This window comes from Pholis gunnellus (genome assembly GCF_910591455.1).
Source record: "Pholis gunnellus genome assembly, chromosome: 11".
Taxonomy (NCBI): Eukaryota; Metazoa; Chordata; class Actinopteri; order Perciformes; family Pholidae; genus Pholis; species Pholis gunnellus.
The window spans coordinates 11,672,275-11,692,209 of record NC_136538.1 but is presented as its reverse complement, the minus strand read 5'-3'; the positions used below and the strand labels follow the sequence as shown (position 1 = coordinate 11,692,209).

The 19,935-nt window shown below is 40.1% G+C and overlaps 1 protein-coding gene across 1 annotated transcript in view; it reads right to left on the bottom strand.

The window, feature by feature from the left end:
• The window catches only part of eys (eyes shut homolog), a gene marked incomplete at both ends in the record, with an annotated part of 143,311 nt that extends 141,323 nt beyond the window's left edge, over positions 1-1,988 (bottom strand). The window contains 2 exons of the mRNA XM_079168679.1: positions 357-473; positions 1,244-1,988. Of these exons, the coding sequence (XP_079024805.1) occupies positions 357-473; positions 1,244-1,988 (862 nt within the window). The remainder of the gene's footprint in view (positions 1-356; positions 474-1,243) is intronic.
• Between the last annotated feature and the right edge of the window lie 17,947 nt (positions 1,989-19,935).

Below are 19,935 nucleotides of genomic sequence, written 5' to 3'. Positions count from 1 at the left end.
GTGTCCGTTTCATATATTATGATGACAAATATAACATTGTAGGATCAGGTTTGAAGCCCATGAGGAAATGCTGATCTTTAAAAGATATATGACTTTTCTGTTTTCAGCTTTGACCTTTTCCACAGATAGTTGCCCCTTCGAGGCAAATAACATGGTTGTGCAAATGAAACTGGGATGCAGCAAAATCTCGCCCACTGCCTTTTGTAAATAGCATGAAGAGAAGCGGATTGTCTGTCTATGATTCGCCTCGCAGGGATCAAAGCTGAACAATTACGTTCAAATATTGTGTTTTTATTGTCAAAGTCAGACGATCCATCTATAATACAAAAACAACAAGCTGAAAAAGAGCTGCTTACCAGAGAATCCTGTGTCACAGATGCATTTGAAGGAGGCAGGCGACCCTTGAACGCACGTCCCATTTTCACAAATTCTGTCACAGTTTTCTTTTCCAACGACTTCGGAGCAGTTAACACCTAAAACAAATGGCAAGTCAGCTGTCTACAACACAGAAATACACAGATACAAAGATATGCCTGGGTTATGAAGTTTATGGGCATGTACAAAACGATTGATGATGCTATTTATTTGACTTTCTAATTGAAAAACAGCGTTATATCAGTGCTATAGATGACACTGCTGCAGAGAGTACACAATGGCAGTAAAGACATTCAGAAAGAAGTCGTTCAGAATGCAAGTTGCTTCGATATTAATTCAGTTTGCATTAGATGTGAGTGTTTGGGTACATGCCAAACATTAACTTGTAGTATTTTTATATTATTTCAATTACTCTCAACTAATTTAACTAAGTAACATTTTGACAAATGCATCAATCAGATTACACAAAAAACGGTTGTTGACCAGTGACCGGCCAATGAGTCTCATATATCCTGTCAAATGTATACACATGTGCCAGGTGATGGTTTTACACCGCACACACAGAGCCACAGAGAGTAACATCACAGCCACACACACATACACACACACACACACACACACAACATGCACCTCACATACACAGCGGCACAAACAGTAACGTCACAGCCTCACACACACACACACATCATCGTCAGAATGGAAGTTCTTCTGTGAGTAAAGAAGACAAAGCTGCAACTTCTAACACATGCAAGTCCAAAATAAGCTCTTGATGAACAACCTTGAAAACATTTAGAACAGCTGACAATCAGACTTTGTAAAAAAAAGGAAAGTACATTGCAAATCAGCGCATACCTACTTTTGTCCTTACCTGTAAAATGTGGAGGACACAGACATGTATATGTTCTGTGGTTGGGGTCTGTGGATCCATTGCTCAAACAGACTCCTTTGTTTTCACAAGGGTTATCCAAACAACCATCAGACTTTTCACAAAACCTCCCGGAGTAGTGGTGGTGGCATAGACAGCGGTATGCTTCTTCCCACAGGCCTGTTTGACAAACGCCGCTCCCCGAACAAAGTCGCAGCAGAGGAGACCCCTGACAAAGTTGCGTTTTAACAGACACATTGAGCCGTAAGCCCATCTTGCACAGCTGCGCGTCTCCCTCATGCAGAGCGATGAAGTAATGACGACCCGGGACGAGCCACTTAGCCTCAAGTTGCTCACTTCCATTTAGATTGTGGGGGAAAAGAAACTGATCTTTTATCTGTCCAGTTGTTGAACAGCTCTCAAAGCCGTCTTTTGAAACATTGAGGAGTCTGATGCCGTAAGACTTCAGTGTTTCATCAGCAGACATCAACAGTTTGTCTCCATGTTGCAGCTGAAGTGGGCATATCTGTGGGAAGTTGATAGGGGGCCCAGTTGACTCCTCTCCCCCTTGAGAATCCCAACACTCGGAAACACTCCTACAGATGTTTCCTACGAGTGTCCAATTCATTTGGTTTGTGTGTTGCTTAGGGTGCCATTCAAGTGAAGCTTGTCTGTTGCAAACTGTTTGGCAGTGGATCAGATGGACAGCCACAAAGACGGCAATCACGTGAAACAATGATGCCCCCATGCTTCCCCTCGCTTACTATTTAATACAAATCAATCTGGGACTCAACATATGTCATCTGGAGAATGAATGAGGCAAATGCGTTGTATTGTACTTCATGAGATGCTGTTCCGCGTACTCCAAGAAGTCCACATGATTGGTAATGACCTGAGGAAAACAAAGATTGTGATTAATGATTTGCATAAGGAAGTAGATTCTAGTTCTACAAAACATGTTTGTCTAACATAAGTTATTTCTATAGCTCAAAACTTGATGAAGTAGAATTACCGCCTTGCGGTCGTATTCCTCCTTCAACCACTCAAGTTGCGGTTTACAAATTACATGTTTTACTACCATTAATGAACTTGGACCGCTGACCACCAAATTGCAATCAGCACAAGTGAATGTTTGATTTTTTTAGAAATTGCCGTTCCTGAGATACCGAGTTCACGAGAATGGGACAGACAAACCAAGACTATGCCTCTGGCCACGGGTGTTGCCGATGCAGAGGCAGAACAACACGACCACACTGCAATCATGCATACTTTGTTGCATTGTAACAAATAGACTTCAGCGAGTCGAGCTGAGCCGCCATAATCACATGCGGTGCTGCTGACCACCAAGTGTGTCACAGCAGCCTCGGTCTCCCTGAGGTTTTTTACAGAGAGTGACAATGTCAGATAAAATATTCTCTCTTCCCTGCCGGTGCCTGATACCTCAATGTCATGCAGTGAGATGAGTTAAAGCAGACAGCATTGTCTTTTTCCCTCAGGCCCTTTTCATCCATGCGCAAGAGATAAAACAACAAAGTAGAGAAGCCTCACTGCAAGACAAAAACTCTGCTCCTTGATCAGCTCACAAGGGCTGATATGAATAACTGCATGGTGATAAGTAATAAAACGCTGAATATGGAACAATATCAATAAAGGGGGAGTGATAAAGTGAATGAGATTGCAAGTATTGTCATGAGGGCTGTGTGGGCACCCATTCAACCTCATTTACATGAGATGAGGTTGAATATTATGTCTCACAAGCTGGAGAAAAAAATAATTAAATTCAAATAAAAACATGGAACTGGTTTATGTATGTATGTATGTATGCAGTTTTTGAAGGATATTCATTATTACCAGCAATGGAGGAATAAAAAGCATAATAGTAATCTATCTATTTTTGGTTTAACTGTTATTTAAAGTTGCTGTAATCGATATTTTTATATTACAACTCACTTGTATTGACAAACCTATACAGAGAATCATCTCTTCAAGTCTACAGAGCTGTAGAGACTACTGGAGGTATCAGTAGGCTGGTTTTTAGCCTGACTGGCTTGTTTACTTGTACTAGAAGTTAATTAGCAAAGAAAAACAGAACACAACTGTCTTTAATCTTGAACAGCACATGAGCTGATCAGGTGGAAACCGCCGGTTCTGCTAAATTAAGCCGATGCGGAAGTGTCTTAAAACTTGCATTTCCTCTGCTGACCAGCAGGGGGCGACTCTTCTGTTTGCAAAATACAGTCCGATTGTAGAGAAGACTATGAGAAAATTACTCTACTTCTTACTTGATGTATTAGCTCAGTAAACATTGTAAACATGAGTATATGGTCTCGACCTCTAGTTTAAATCTTCTTCAAAACAGCACGATGTTCATTTAGTAAATTATGGTCTGTTTAGAGTCAAATAGACCATGTGCTTTAGGGCGGGCTTACTGTAATTGACAGGTCGCTGCTGCTACCAAATCCGTATCCGGCGTAACTGCGTCACCCCTCCGCATTCCAAATATGGTAAATTCCATTCATCGGTTGCAAAAAACAACAACATGGCAACGGCCGTATTCCAAGATGGGGATGGCGAATTATATGACGTAATATGTCACAAGATCATAACCAAACATCAATGTGATTATAATATCAGATATTAAATTACCAAAAAGAATACAAAAGATAACTATCAAAACAACCTAAACCCTTAAAGTACTGTTGCAGCAGTGGTGTTGACTGAGATCAGTTGCTTATTCAATGTGATTATGGCAGGAGTTTATGACTGGTAGCCTACTACGGATGGATATTGGACTTTTATAGTAGCTGCCACAATTCAATAATACACGGCGTAGTAATATATGTACTGTATATATATATAATAATGCACTTATTTTCACTTCATCTACCAAACACAACAAGACCTTGGTCAACACGACAGCAAGTCTGTCTCACCAAGATCTGTAATCCAAAGTTGGAGCGCAGAGACAGCTGGGATAAAAAGAGCATCTTATATCACCACGCATGTGACATCGAACTGGCAACGTCCACGAGCAGCATGAGGAATGGATCGATGCTGGAGGAAGCGCTGTAGCAAGGGGAAAAAAAATCAGGAGGAAATACTGCCCTTTTTTTTGTCCTCTATTTCAACATATGCAGCAGGAAGCAAAACACATGCATGGCCTAGTGATTTAAATTCTGGTCAATATATTTGATCCCAATAAGAATTGTTCACAACAACCTCTAATGCAATTTGGTTTAGAACAATCCAACGTGAGATACTCAGAGGGGGTTTCGACCGTTTGCATGATGAATGCAATTTAGACCCTTAAGCACATTCATCCTTCATAATTGTGCAGCGGTTTCAAATTAATTTAATCTGAATTACAATCAATAGTAATTCATACCATTACAGCAATCTATACTGTTGTCCTCCACTTAAACAGGCCAAAAGATTTTCTGGGATATAAAGACGCCTTAAAGGTATTGATCAGTCAGGATTATACTGCGGGCCAAACACTATAGAGGTTCAAGTAATAAGGGCCATGGGGTCAGAAGCAAGGTCATGCATGTGGGGGGGGGGGGGGGGGGGGGGGGGGGGGGGGTCAACTAATTGTCTCGCACAGCCTACTGCTTTCATTATAGCTTAGTTCCATCCACGTTTTAGGATGCCAATCACGCAGGTGTGCAGAGGGCAATGGATCAAGGTAGCTGTGTAAATCCTCGCTTGACTGATGACTGAGAGAGACGCCGAGAGGACACAACAAATGATCACATCAAACTGGTACGCCTCTATGTCACACTGTCATGAGACAAACTGGACTACAGCTGGTCAAACGCTCGGTGCATTCAACGACTAGGCGATCCACAGAAAAGTAAACTGCTAATCCTTTGATAATAGATCAAATTGTTTAAGTTTTATAAGAGTGGTTTAGCGTCTCACATATAAATATTTGCTCAGAGTCTTTTTTGACAGTAAACTGAATGTCTTTCCATTTCGGACAAAACAGGCACTGGAATAAGTCAACTTCGGTCAATTTAGGGAATTTGTGATGGTTATTTTTCACTATACATGATTCAACAACCCATCAATTAATCATGAAAAAGATCCACAGATTAATCAGTTACATTAATCATTAGCTGCAGCTGTGCAGGCTACAATCCATTAAAAATAAGCACTAGACAGGTCATTCTACGTAACAAAGCTCACGGAGTACCGTTTGATCATAAACTAGGCCACATCTGAAAACATTTGCGAACTTGCCATCTAATGAGAAAAATTACATTTTCTTTTTTCAACACAAGTAGCAAAGTTTGGCTCATTAAGCCGTCGGCGCCATGCACAGGCGGAGATGAAGATGTTGGCTAGTGAGTGAGGCGCAACTGCTAGTTACAGTGTAATGGCACTTATGCAAGAATGAGGACGCACAGGTGTAAATTGAGGCAAACACTGTTGAGATAAATAGTGCAAGCCTTCTCTCGTATGGTAATTTCTCATCATGATTTCCTTGATTCAGAACTTCTCAGGCCTCGACAGCTGCAGTGACTGAATGCTGTGCGTGTTTGCTACTGTGCTCCGTTGTGAGTGCACGTTTGTTTGTCTGCTCAGGGACAGGAGATGGCTTCTTGGAAGGTTACATTTTGTGTTGCATGTTCAATAAAGTTGAATAAAACAAATACAATTTTAATAAAAAGAATGTGTAAGCCTGCCATAATGTTGAAAGCTGCTGTTTTTCTGTTATACATTCCTCAGGAACATCAACAAGAAAGACCCATTTACAAATCTCTTCACCTCAATGAAGCTGCTGAAATGATTCAATCCGAAGGTGAGAGCAAATATCTCTCCAGTTAACACTACAGATGAGGCAGACAGACTTTATGGCTGCCATTACGGAATGAGTCTATGGTCTTTCTATTAATCTCACAAATAATTTGGCAGAGAAGTTACATCGTTTCTGACCAGCATGCCAATTCATTCTGAAAGCCCAGTCCTCTTTCTTTGTGACAAAAAAACCCCAATCTTCACCTGAGAAAGACTAAAAGTAAAAACGCAGGCTTCAAATCAACAGGCACATAACTCCTTTCTCTGCCCACTCACTGTTAAACAGTCTATTTCATTCTGACAACAGTGGGGGTGATGGATTTGGTAGATGATGTCCCATTTCAGAGTGGGTTAGAGCCGAAAAAGGTCAACTGCCATCATCATTAAGTGGGTCGCAATGCAGACGTGGTTCTGAACGCGTTTACAAATCATAACCCCTTTAGCTCCGAGATTTGTGATGATGCACCCGAAGCATTGTCATTAGTTGATCGTGCGAAACATGATGAATCTGATATCCTGCAGCTAAGCTTCAAACACTATAAAAATCTGTTTAGCTTCCCATGTTCCATCACCAGCAGGACACCACTGAAACAGCACCACTGAGCCATTGATGTCAGTGCGGAGCCACTGGAGGACTGATAAGCCAAACACCAGCAGGCTGCTGGCCACAGCCGCTGCCGACTGATCACTCACGCTCCCTGGGAAGCTATCTGCATCACCGCTAATCAGTTATAACACTGATGAGAACCCGGACCCTGCAACCCTGAAAACCAACCCTGCATACATTTTCTCACTCTAAACGCTCAGTAATTGAAGCCAATGGAAAAAAAACAATTTTAACTGAAATTTCAGGACAGTTTCGTGAAACTCTAACATTAATTTACCGGCTAATAGCAAAAAGAAAATTACATCTTTCGGAATTATATCTCAGAATGGTTAGAGCATGGGAAGCTACGGTTAACATGTGTTCCTTCACCTTCACATATACACTTTTTACATTTTGTTGTTCTCTATTACCCCAAGGAACATTTCAAACTGCTACTGTAGGATGTTTCCAAGGCCATAATACCTCAAAGAAGTTATAACCACGGGTTAAATTAGGCCAGAGCCAGCAGCAGCACAGCTTCACCGGTGTGACTTCACCTCTATGAATTGCTCATTTTTGTTTGAGGCAATACCTTCATCAGTCACTAGCCCCCCTGTAGTATAGACTGCAGTGTTTCCTGTTTATTTGGTGCTCTGGAGGAGAACCTCAATAAAGCAATGTTGTGCGTCTTTGTTTGTTTGTAACACTTGTGCCGGGCTTCTGGGAATTGCGGTATACACTATTTCAGTCACACAGCGCCTTAAGAGCCCTACATAAAGGAAATACTGCAGGTCTATGGCACAGCATAGCCACGTAATCATTATCCAGCGGTAGGTTATGTGGTACCAGACCAGAAAACTGCTTTATGATTTTCACACTGTAGTTGGTACAAAGGATGCATTAAAAGTTTCATTCAATGTCTTTTTTTTCTTTTATGTTCACCAACACTGAACAAGCTGCTCCTTGGTGTTAACAGGTGTTGTTGCTTGAGTTAAAAAAAAGTTTAGCTCACTTCAATCAGTCAAGCACTTCCTCACCAAACCCCCTACCCTCCTCACGGAAAGCTGTAGTGCACTTGTATGGAAAATAATCAGCCCCTCTTTTGTTAAGATTTGCTTTAATATGAACTCAACCTTAACCAATCAAACGGAGAAAATCAGATCAACACCTGCTAAATCTGATATTATAAATATATGTACAAAGGGAGAAAATGTATTTATTTTATTTTGAATCCCCTATTAGTCCCACAGTGGGGAACTTTGTTCTCTGCATTTGACACATCCCTAGTATATAGGGAGCAGTGGGGCAGTTACAGTGAGCAGTTCCAGGTCCAATGTATTGCTGAGTGCCACTACAAAACAGGACACGTAGCAGCCAAGGATCGAATCATCGACCTTTCGGTTAGCGGACGACCCTCTCTACCCAGCGAGCCACGGTCGCCCATAGAGCTATGTAATAATGAAAACACAACTAAATGTCATTAGATTGCCCTCGGAACATATTTCACAGCTACTAATGGAGTATTGATGATAAAAGATAAAGATGGCTTTATCGTTTTTTCCACCACCAGACACAAAAAAACAAAAGCCATCCAGCATATAAGGGCTACAGTATGGCCCATATATTGGTTTATGTCATGGAATAAAACTGAAATAGGTACAGTATCTGGAAGCCCTGAAGTTGTTGGTGATTACCTCTGCCAAGAAGGTCACGTTTATTTGTTATTTAGGATATCTCCAAAACCTGCAATCATATTTTTGGTCATCAAACTACAGTCCATCGATTGATTGTTGGAGACATTTGCTCTGTGTGCTTCCTTGTTTCACCTGATTTCATTTTTTTTAAATATAGCAGCTACACATCACATGAATACACAAACTAAATAAAGAATGCAAATGTTTTTTTTCCTCAAATAAGTAGGTCATGTCTCACAGTTGAGCCCCATTATCATCATAGGTCTTGTCACATATATTTACAGTAGAGTGGCTGAGTTTTGATCCCCTTTGGCAGTACACTGTGGGAAGAGGCCGTCACATTCAGTCAGGCCCTTATCTCCACCTCATCAGTTATGTGTACGCTTGTATTGTTATGCTATTTGAGTTCATGCTATTTGCTTCCTCTTGTGTTCCTGCACAGATTATGTCAGTACGAACTTTACAACAGACCAGGTTCCAAATGGTCTGAGCAGGTAGATCTGCACATCATGGTCTAAGAGAGTCCACCTGACAGAAGCTGATGCAGGCCTCACAACAGGCCTGCAGCCAAAGGGGGGTCTGCACTAAACAACAGCTTATCATTACACTCAGCCGACGCGTCTGTCTGCCCCCATCCTGCAAGGCCCGGGATTTACTATGGACGGGTAATCTGACAGGCAGAGCGCACAGCAAACATGGACCATCTGCCGCCCGCATGCAGCACGGTACCGGCGGCACGTTGCTGCTGACTGACAATTACACTGTAAGGTGACGCCATGTAGGGTGCATGCTCACCATTAAGTCGAAAAGGTAGTCCGCCCTGGGACAGCGACTCGTAACATCATTTTGGAGTTTGTCATTCAGAGCTGAGAAGTGTCTCTCTCTCTCTATCTCTATCTCTCTCTCTCTCTCTGTCTCTCTCTCTCTCTCTCTCTCTCTCTCTCTCTCTCTCTCTCTCTCTCTCTCTCTCTCTCTCTCTGTCTCTCTCTCGGGGATGTGACAGCTGAGCTGGTCTAAGCGCGCGGAGGAGGAAACATGTTGCTAAGGTAATGTGATCAGACGCTGAGGGCGTGCCTGTCTGTGGAGGAGATGGCCCTCTGGAGCAGGGGGAGGGCGGGGACACAGCCTGCCTGATTGATTATTTAATTAGGCTAAACTAAATATTCATTAGACCAGCCAATCTTGTATTAAAATCTGAAGCCTGCTCTCTCAGTGATTGAAAGTGATTGTAGTCTATATTTTACCTGAGGGGTAAAAAAAAAAAGTCAACGAAACCGACTTGTCTTATAACTCTGATTGGACCGTGACAGATCTGCAAACACTAAATAACTATTTAACCCGTTTACTGTATTAATTGATACTTTGCCATTAAGCTCAATTACTTTGGCTGGTAATTAAATGAAGATTACACTCTCAATAACAATGCATTAATTATTTTAATGTTGTACTGGATTAAAGGAGATTGTTTTATGTTTCATTGTTTTACATGTAGTTGTGAGAGTATAACTTCCTGGAGCTGTCATCACCGTTTGGTTGCTGGGCAATCAGCAAAAACTCAAAGTCTCTTATTCTACAAACTAAAGAAGTAAAGAATTACTGGCCGACGTATTTACTTACCTTCGGACAGGCTAGCTGTTTTCCTCCTTTTAGTCAAAGCTAAGCTAACCGTCTAATAGCTGTAGCTTCTTATCGTACATGAGAGTGATATTGACCTTTCATCTACTCTCAGCAAGAACCCTAACAAACATCTTTGCCCATACATGGAATGCCTCCTTTAAATATTGCTCGCTGACCCAAATCGCATAATTTCACAGTTCACTTCTTAGTTACGTCCTCCAGCTACACTGGCAGAGAGCGATTCCGTAGTGGTATTGTATTCATATCATAATGTTTATTTACCCAGGGAGTGTTTTGACAGCTTGTGCATGATGTTATTTCTTCCCGCAATGACCTACATCCCCTTCACTGTACACTGAGCAACATCCACACCAGGGAACTGCACTGCAATCCGTCTTGTACTGGTGGCTGCCGTGCAACAGTATACTTAAGGGGTTAAGTGCCTTGCTCTAGGGCAATTCAGTGGTCGTTGCAGAGGGGGATGAGAGTGTTGGCCATTTACATTCCCAGTCCAGATTCCTCCAGCTGGCCAGGGATCCAACTTGGAGACCGTCCATTCATAAGCCTGTAACTGGTCCGCTACCACCGTCTGTCCAGAACGCGTACCAAAGAAACTGAGTTTAGTTATTCAGAGAGAGATTTTGTTGCGCATGTCATTTTACGAATGAAGCAGTGATTTTTATGGGCACGTGTCCAAAACACTGACGTGATTTCTGACCTACTTTTAAGACCCACCAGCAGAGAAACACAGAGCAGAGATGACAGATGTTTTCATAAAGGTCACTGGCTTCTGTTGCAACTTACTTCACTTGATTGTTTCCTCACAGTAGGATTCACACATTTCAAGTCTGGATTCCTCTGTGGTTTATGTGTTCTATACTCGTTCTGCCCTCTACGAGCATTCGCCCTACAGAAGCTCTGCAAATAATAGCTTTGCCAGTACTCAGTTTCAAGTAATTTCAGGATCAATTTTCAAATGACTGTTCTTATCAAAACACATCAGTATGAAGCACCTGCCTGACCTTAAGATTTGACGTATTCTATCTTCTATGCTTATCCTGGTGAAAGACATTTAACTTCTCAAATCTGGTTTGCTTCCCCACTGTGACTAGATTAACGAGCTGCCCTTTTGCTGGTAGCATCGGCCATATTTCCTGCAGCTTTCGGTATCTTCATTAGATGTAGAAATATTGACCTTCAGTGCTTTTTATGAGAACATATAACAGAGAAAAGCAAGCATTTATCTATATAGCTCTGCAAACTATTCTCATCATTCCTGTACTGTATCAAGCACGGCTGGTATTATGTAGTGCACTTTGAGTTCGTATGTGAAGAATTTATTTTACATCTGATTCCTATTTTTAAATTTGAGCAATTTACAACCAAGGGAATACATTTTCAACCATCGTACTTCATTTGTGACTGCATCAGCCACTCTATGTCATCTCTGTCTCTTAAAACCTCCTTATTACCCAACAAGAAATGAAAAACACTTTATTGTACTCCAATAAAATGCAATGACTCCAATTATACAAGGACTTGTTAGTGCTAAAACATAATTGAAATGGAGACCGGCTTTATGTACTATTTGATCCAAATTACATTATCATCCTGACAAACCAAGGAATCAGTAGGAAGTTGCATTAAATGATCACATTTTAATAAATGCACAGGAAATGTCTTTTAAATACACCATTTATTGAATTTGCAACAATTAACTGTGAAAGAATGAATTGACATTTTCCAAGTAAATCGACCAAGAGATGACAATCATCGATCAGCAGTGATTTCTGGTACATTTTAGCATCTTTCTGGAGGTTAGAAAGTCTGTGGGCTGGGGAAGTGCTTTACTACAGTATGTGCTGACTCAACAACTTGTTAATCAAGCCCACAGTTATGCACACACAGTCAGCTGCATGGAGCCCGTTGAGAAATACTCAGATCCCTCTTGAATATAGATATAATTAGATTGTTGCACAAGATCTTGCTTTATGAACTCAGGCACACACTGTATGTTCACTAAACAGAATGTAGTGAGTGATGCTGCAGTGTATGCCGTCCAAACAATACGGCATTGGAGTATAATAACTGAGGTTTAACCTTCCGAGGTTCACATGTCCCTATACCTACACTGTGGCTTGCTTGTAATGTAAACGTGTCAAATAGTATTCTTTTTGCATATATTGTCAGCTACTCAAACAAGCAGTTCAAATGTAATATATATATATATATATATATATATATATATATATATATATATATATATATATATATATATATCCAACAAGACCATCTAGCTCAGAATGTCAAATAGGAAAATAGACCCAGAAAAGTGAAAAATAATGAATATAGACAGACATTACTAAAATGTCACAGAAAAACATTTATGAATTAATTACTGATTCAGAGGCAAAATGCCATGTTGTAATTGCCTCTGAACTTAAAAGTTTGAGGTGATAACATTAAAATATTATATTTCATCCACTTTTCTGAGAGTTGTAGAGATTAATCAACATTTATGTGTAGCAGCACTTATTCTGCCCCTGAGTTATGTGACCTTTCCCGCTCACTTAACTGCATATAGCAGGGCTCTGGGGTAAACGCTGTTGTACTGTATGGAGCGTATGCTCATTTAGTACAAATGCAATATATTATCCTGAAGTTCCCTAAACTGACTCACAAAGAATATATTCCCATCAGGTTTGGGGGAAGAAAACATGTACAAAATGAGCAATTGCTGCAGAAATAAATGAATCTGTGTTTACACTGTTAATAACATCTTAACAGCCACACAGCAAACACAAGTATTCCCAGATACAGTACCTCTGAGATGGGCAATGTTGTAATGTAGGCACCATATGCTGAAAAAGATGTTGAATATGAGAACAACCGCAAACAAATGGCATCGTTATCCTGGCAATTAGGCATGAATATTGCATCAAAATGTGCTCTGTGTATCATAACCTTTACATATTTCCATGTCCTTTTAATCATAGCTGTATTGGAGAACATGAATCGTTTTGACTGATTACTCTGGACCGAGTTGATAGAGTAGGGAGGGCGCTGGAAACAAGGACACCGCCATCTTTGTCTCCTTACCTCTGGGATTTAGATATTAAACATAAAGGATGGCAGATTATTATCCCTGTCACCTTGCCTTAAGCAATGATATTCTGCTTTAACGGTGCCATCAAGTACCTGCTGTGTCACATACTAGTGTGATTTCAGACTCTCTGAAATGTTTATGAGGCGAGTGAGCTAAGGGTCAAAACACAAAAAGTGGTTTCGTCAAGCTCATAATTATTAGTCACAGTCTGAAACAGTTAGTGTGAAGTGTGTTTAAATGTATAACATGATAAACATATCTTTTGGAGAACTAGAATTGAAATCTATTGTTCATACAGATTACCAAAAGTTTGCATTTTTTTTGCATTCGTCTTTGGGTCAGTCATTTACAGCTCATGTGTAATATATATTGTGTTTTGAGGTAAAATATCTAAGTGTTTGCTTTTTCCATATTGTCCTGAGTGTATTGCTGCATTTAGATAATGATCGTTGAGCAACACAAAGCAACGACGTAACAAGCTCAGAACCTTGTTCTTGCCTGATTTAACATGTCTCGCTGCAACAGAAGCTTTATGTCAAGAAGCTATTTTAAATTTCACAAAACAAAGAACCCTTTTCTCTGCTCAAATTATCATACCATTTAATATAAAAAATAGTTTTCCGGCTTATTTTTAATATAGGCCGACTACTAGTATGTATGAAGTCAGTTAAAAAAACAAACATTCATCAGCCTATTGTATGTTTGGATTGCGATAAAAAGTACAAAATCCAGTGCAGCGTTATCGAGATGTTGACACACAGAGGAATATGTTTCGACAAACCACAGCTCTGTAAATAGCTCTGGTGAAGTGACAATAGAATCACAGCTCAGAGGTCAATCTACTGAGCTGTTTGGGAACAAACAGCAGATGTCACATGTGCACCTGGTAAGTGCACACTGAAGGCCACAACATGTACACAAAGCTCAGTTGTGCACGATTCCACCAGATCAGTCTGCCCTAAAAATCTACCGAAGAACATCGCAGAGTTTGTTTTAATTTTGTTTTTAAGCTTTATCTTCCCAGATTTGTACATTTCACATTGTGCCTTTTTGGCATGCCGACACAGTACTTTTCCACCAGGAAGAGCTCATACGCTCTACTTATTTTCTGTAGCGCGTTTCCATGACAACATTATCAGAATTGCGTCGCTGCCATCGCTCTGCATCAAACAGAGATTGACATGATGTACCAGGGTTCATTGAACTCATCCAATGTTAACATTTAATACAGAATAGTTATAGAAACAAAACAAGAGTCCAAAATTCCCATCTACTCTACAACTCTATTTTTTTATTGTTTTTTATTGTTTTGTGTTTGAGACCAGAAATTTAAAGCAGCTCTAAGCTGTTTTAAAAAATGAAACTTGGGTTATCTTAAATTCCACATTAAGACAGGGGAGATCTAGTTAGAGGCTTGACTGCTGGTACCATAAATAGACTAAGACGTGTACTATTCTAAACCACTTCAGCAAAAACTTGTTTTCACAAACTTTGTTCAGGTGGCTGATGGATTTCACGCTAGTTTAAGGAAAGCTACAGAGTCAGAGGCATCATATTACAAGTATCAAACGTTGTAGTGTCCTAAGAGAGCTATGTGAAAACCTCAAAGCCGGCAACACATAAATCATCACAGAAGCACTGGATATATCAGTTACTGAGCTCTGCACTCACATGAAAGTCCATGCTGGGAAAATCAGTGAAGTAAAAATGTCACTACCTGTCTATACGGGTGTGCATTCTGGCTGCATCCTCAAAGTCTCCCCATGGCTTCATCCACCAAATCATTTGGATCCAAGCTTCATGACACAAACACACACGCACACACACACAGAAGATACTGTACCCTAGTTTCCTTGACATAGTGTCTTATCTCATAAGACCCACACCGAATGCAGAGTATAATGCATTACAGTAAGAAAAAAAAAATGTAATCCTATATTTGAATCGAAATGATAATAACAAGAGGATCAATGGCAGCACAGTAATTTGTTATGTGTGTGTGAGAGAAAATAGGCCCTTTGCTTCATTCTCCTCTGTGGTTAACTCTTGTTATCTGTTAGCTGCTCACTTTGCAGTCAAATATATGAGATGTTTGTTCTTTTCACGGTTTTAATTAGACAAAATAATTAAGAATACATTCCCTACAATTGATTATTAGCCATTTCTACCTCCAAGTCCAGTACACAACCTTTGCAGAATTACTTTTTGTGCCTCAGCTCAAGCTGTCAGAGCCATGTTATATTGTTTACAGTTTTTTGTATTTTACATTTGTTGCAAAAATTAATGTACGTTTGTTGTGTGTTTTGCCCTATTAAGATGAACGCTCCTCTAGTCTGTCCTGCTATTGGATCATTCTAAACTACTTTTAACTCACTACGAGTCTCATCATTGGATAGCTGACCATGAAAAGCCTGTGAGGACACGTAAATTGGACATGGTAGTCTATACGAGTCAGAACCCTTTACATCCTGCAAGAAGTGGGGAAGGACAGAAAAACAGTCTGCCACTAGTTGTTTTTTTTGCATCAGCTTTAGTGTTCAGAAAAACACTTTCTTTAATGGAATTCGATGCAACAAAAGAAGCATGCCAGCAGTGCCTCGTAACACCAAACCAGCTCTGTGACTGAATTTACAGTAGCTGTACCTTGTGTTACTGTAGGGGCTGTTCTGCCCGCCTTCTGCATTGCACTCATACATGTGAGCTCAGAGGTTTCAGCTGCCACACTATTATAAAATATGTAGTCATCCATGACAGCCTCCCCGTCTCGCTATCATGGGATGCATTTCTTTGCTGTTGGCTGTAACATTGTTCATTAAATGAGTGGTATTTTTTGCAGCAAGTGGTGCTCTGAGGAGATCATTTATTCAGCTGTGAAGTAGTTCAGATGTGCAACTCACCATTGGTCATCTTTTAAAGGGAAATTGGATAGTTGGGAGATCTAAATGCAAGAACATATGCTTGTAGTACTGGCCGGAGGTGAACACTGAGAATCAGAAATAGGGGAGCAGAATACGTTTCTATTGGCATGCTAAGCACGTTATGATCACCATCAAAGTGATAGTCTCTCAAGTCTATACAGATTGTAGACAATAACTCCAGGTAAATAGTTTTGTATTGAATATACAATTGCGATGCCACCATAACATGACCTGAATCAAGTTTTGTGTTTCAAGAATTGGGGAAATGTCAAACTTTTTTGAGGATAAATCTGTCACTTTTAAAGCAGGAAGGGAAAAACTTGATGGAAACTGGCAGTTAATTCTCATGGTTCGTATAAAAGATGAAACCTTTCCTTCAAACAGACAGTGGGTGGCATTTACATCCTCAACATTTCACCCTGAGATCTTGTCAAACTGTAACTGAATATAGAAAATGTGGTACTTGAATAACATTGTATTTTATGTTGAATGTGTCATCTGCATCTAAGTCTGGAAACTAAGTCTGTCAAGAAATCACACTTGAACGTGTTCATAACGTCTTTCAGTTGTACAAAACTAAATGTATCTGTAAGTATTTCATATATTTAATACCAACCATGAGAAATGATCTATGACACATTTATCCTGACCTGCATATCCAATATACCAATTCTAGATTCTCTTATGAATATTAATTCTCGTAACCCATTAGCAGAGAGAACGGTTTCTGATAGCCTTGAGTTGATGAATACATTTTTTTTTCCCAGCATACCCGATGAAATAGATTTTCTTTCCTGCCTTTCTATTAGATGGGAAAAAAAGAGTCATTGAAGCCAAGTTGTAGCCATAGGATCAGAGGAAAAGGATCAAGCACATCCTCCTTTTGACCTAGTTATCAGTCGACCTGGTCTCTCTCCAACTGAATCATTACATCTGTGGTGTGATCCAAACCAAAACGCCACCACTGTCCATTACCCACAGGTGTCCTCAGGTCACTTCTGACTTTGCTCAGTCTAGCTGTAACTCCCTTGATATATTATGGGATAGTAATTGGATGGGGAGTAGCCATGACTCAGAGTGGCCGGAACATGAATCAAGTTGGACAGAGCATATCTTTGTACCCAGTGACACGTACGACGTCATCGCTCTTGGAGACCAGAAGTATGGTTTTTCGTTTTGATGGGTAACGACAGCACTAAAAGTTTTACTGTGATGCTATCATGAAGGCCATTTTGATTTCCTGTGCTGGATCCTCATACCGCTGCTGGCTGAGGATAAACTGTGTGACGACATTGTGCTCAAAATGACAGAGAGAGAGACAGAGAGAGACAATGTTGACTAACCGATGTGATTTAGAGTGGTATGTCATTGTTTTGTTGCATCTGACTCCAAAGACAGAATATTGTGATGGCCTTTTAATAGATATGTTATAGTTTGTCATTGTGGAAAATATGCTTATTTGCTTCCTTGCTAAGAGCTAGATGAGACGACGGATACCACTCTCATGTGTGTATGGTGATGGGCAAGCGATATTCCAGGACGTAACAACCCCCTTTTAACCAAAACACGCTTTTTCTTTACGATTTAGTTTTGGCACAGATAAAAGAAAACAAGATGTAATGCGTTAATTAGTGAGCTTAAGAGGTGCCGATGGGCTGGTTTTATTAGAGCCAGGCTAGCTGTTTCCTTCTGTGTCCTGTCTTTATGCTAAACAAAGCTAACTCGCTGCTGGCAGTAGCTTTTTATGTTTAGTTTAGCGCCCGGTGAAGCCTGGACCCTCTTTAACAGCTCAAAAAAACATACAGTATTTTGTTTTATCACTTTGAGTTCTTTGATGAGCTCATAAACGACATACTCCCTTTAATGAATAACAATAAAAACGTGTATTTAGATTTCATTATCATTATATTAGCATCACTATGTAAAATAACATATTTACATATCCTTGTCTGTGAATGACAATGATTAAAAAGAGGAATATATATTTGTTTATTCGCAGCCAGAGTAACACACAAAACGTTCTGTTGAATGCTTCACAGTCATTTTTGTCACCTTCATCAATTGTATAAGCCCAGCTTGTGGAATAGGGAAATACTTTTCTACATATTAGGTTTTAAGGAGGTCAGAGATTTCCTTTTAAAAGTTGTTGAATTTGCAATTATTATTCTTAGCTATACAGCAGTGGTGTCTCTGGGACCCCAAACAATAAGGAAGGAAGGCCAGCGTCAACAAAATCAGCACATAAGTAAAGATCTTAATATCCACGTTTGTATTTGAGAATACAAATGTGTATCAGAATAAGAGCAACGCAAAAATGAATATGATCCTGTTACAATACTGGCTGCTAATGGAGTGTGTGATCATATCTCGATGAGAGAGGCTTTGAATCGGCAGTGCACTGCATTGTCCTTGCTGCATCCAGTTTCCAGCCTTTGGTTATTCTACCAGGTGCTTGGAGTGGATCAATTGTGCCTTTGTGAGACATGAGAGGTTGTTCGCCTTGGAGGTTCCCTTAGTCAGCACATGGCTCCTTAGATGTAATATCCTGTTTCTATGTGTGCTGCAAGTTATTTGTTTTATTTCCCCTGGCCCTTCATACAATATGTTGTTCAGATGATGTTGTGTATGTGCTGTGAAATAACTGTTTGCTTACTTTGAATAAAGCGAAAAATGTCATGTAATTAGAGGCTAATGGTTCAGTCATAGTGAGGTATTGATATTTGTTTGAATAATCAGAATGAAGTTTAATTTCCCTTTTTATCTTAGACCTTAGAGACCCATTTTTGTCCTTTTTAGGGTGGGACAGGTGATCTTCAGGGGGAGATAGCAGGTCAACAGTAGATGCCACAGAGATGCCAATTTCCATTTTCTACTATGTCTTCAGATTTGGTGCAGAAGTCTTTACCACTCGAGAATTGATCAATATGATCAAAAATCCTCCTTTATTACTCACTATGATAAATGCCTATTATGGGGCCTTACATTATTACACATGAATACAACTTGACTCATTACATTTACAAGAGTCTCAGCTTTCCAGTTATACCCAATTTATGCTTATGTTTAGGGACCCGAGTATAGAGAAATATTCAAACACACCATTTTTTAAACAGGCAAAAATAACACATTTATACTGCATGCAAAAAACTGCATGGTTTTTGCCACAAACTGCATGGGATTAGCATCCAATTGGTATGTCTGTATAGGGGAGAATCGTGGGTACATATAACTAATTTGCATTCACATATCTTGAGGTGAAAGGTCAAGAGACTCCTTCGAAAATCGCCATGCCAGTTTTCCCTCAGACTTATTCAGCCCCCTTTCCTGACAAGCATGGTCCCAATGGATTCAATAGGTCGTCTCATATAATACCAGCACACCTTGGGCAGCACACACTTTTCTACTTCACTTTGCTTCCTGTATTTCTGTCTTTTAGTTCGAAATGAACATTCCAAGGTAAGCTTGAAAAGAATAAATAAGTACATGTTTCCTCAGGGTCTGCAATGTATTTGTATTCATTGTATTTTGTACATGGTAATGTAATTACCCTAAGACATGTATGATCAAAGGCAAGAGTCAACCTTGCAACTGAAAAGTGACTTGTTTTCCCCCCCCATATGCATGCAATGCTATCAATGATACTATCAACAACGTGGTGTAACTAGTTTACATGCCCTTGAGACCACTTACCATACAGTTACTCAAGAGCCATCTCAATGTCAATACCTCCCCCCCCCCACACCACCCCAGTAATAATTTCAGCGCTGTGCAGATAGAAAAACACGATCATCTTGTAATGTTTTGAAACGCCATCGTTTTGACCTATTTACCCATCAGACCTTATTTGCACAGACAGCAACATTCTCTGCATCTGCTCGGAGGAAGAGATTCACCCCGCTCATTGCATAATCATTTCTTTCTCTTTGCCTGCTATACTTAGCAAGCAGCCTGACATGCCTCACCAACAAGGCCCA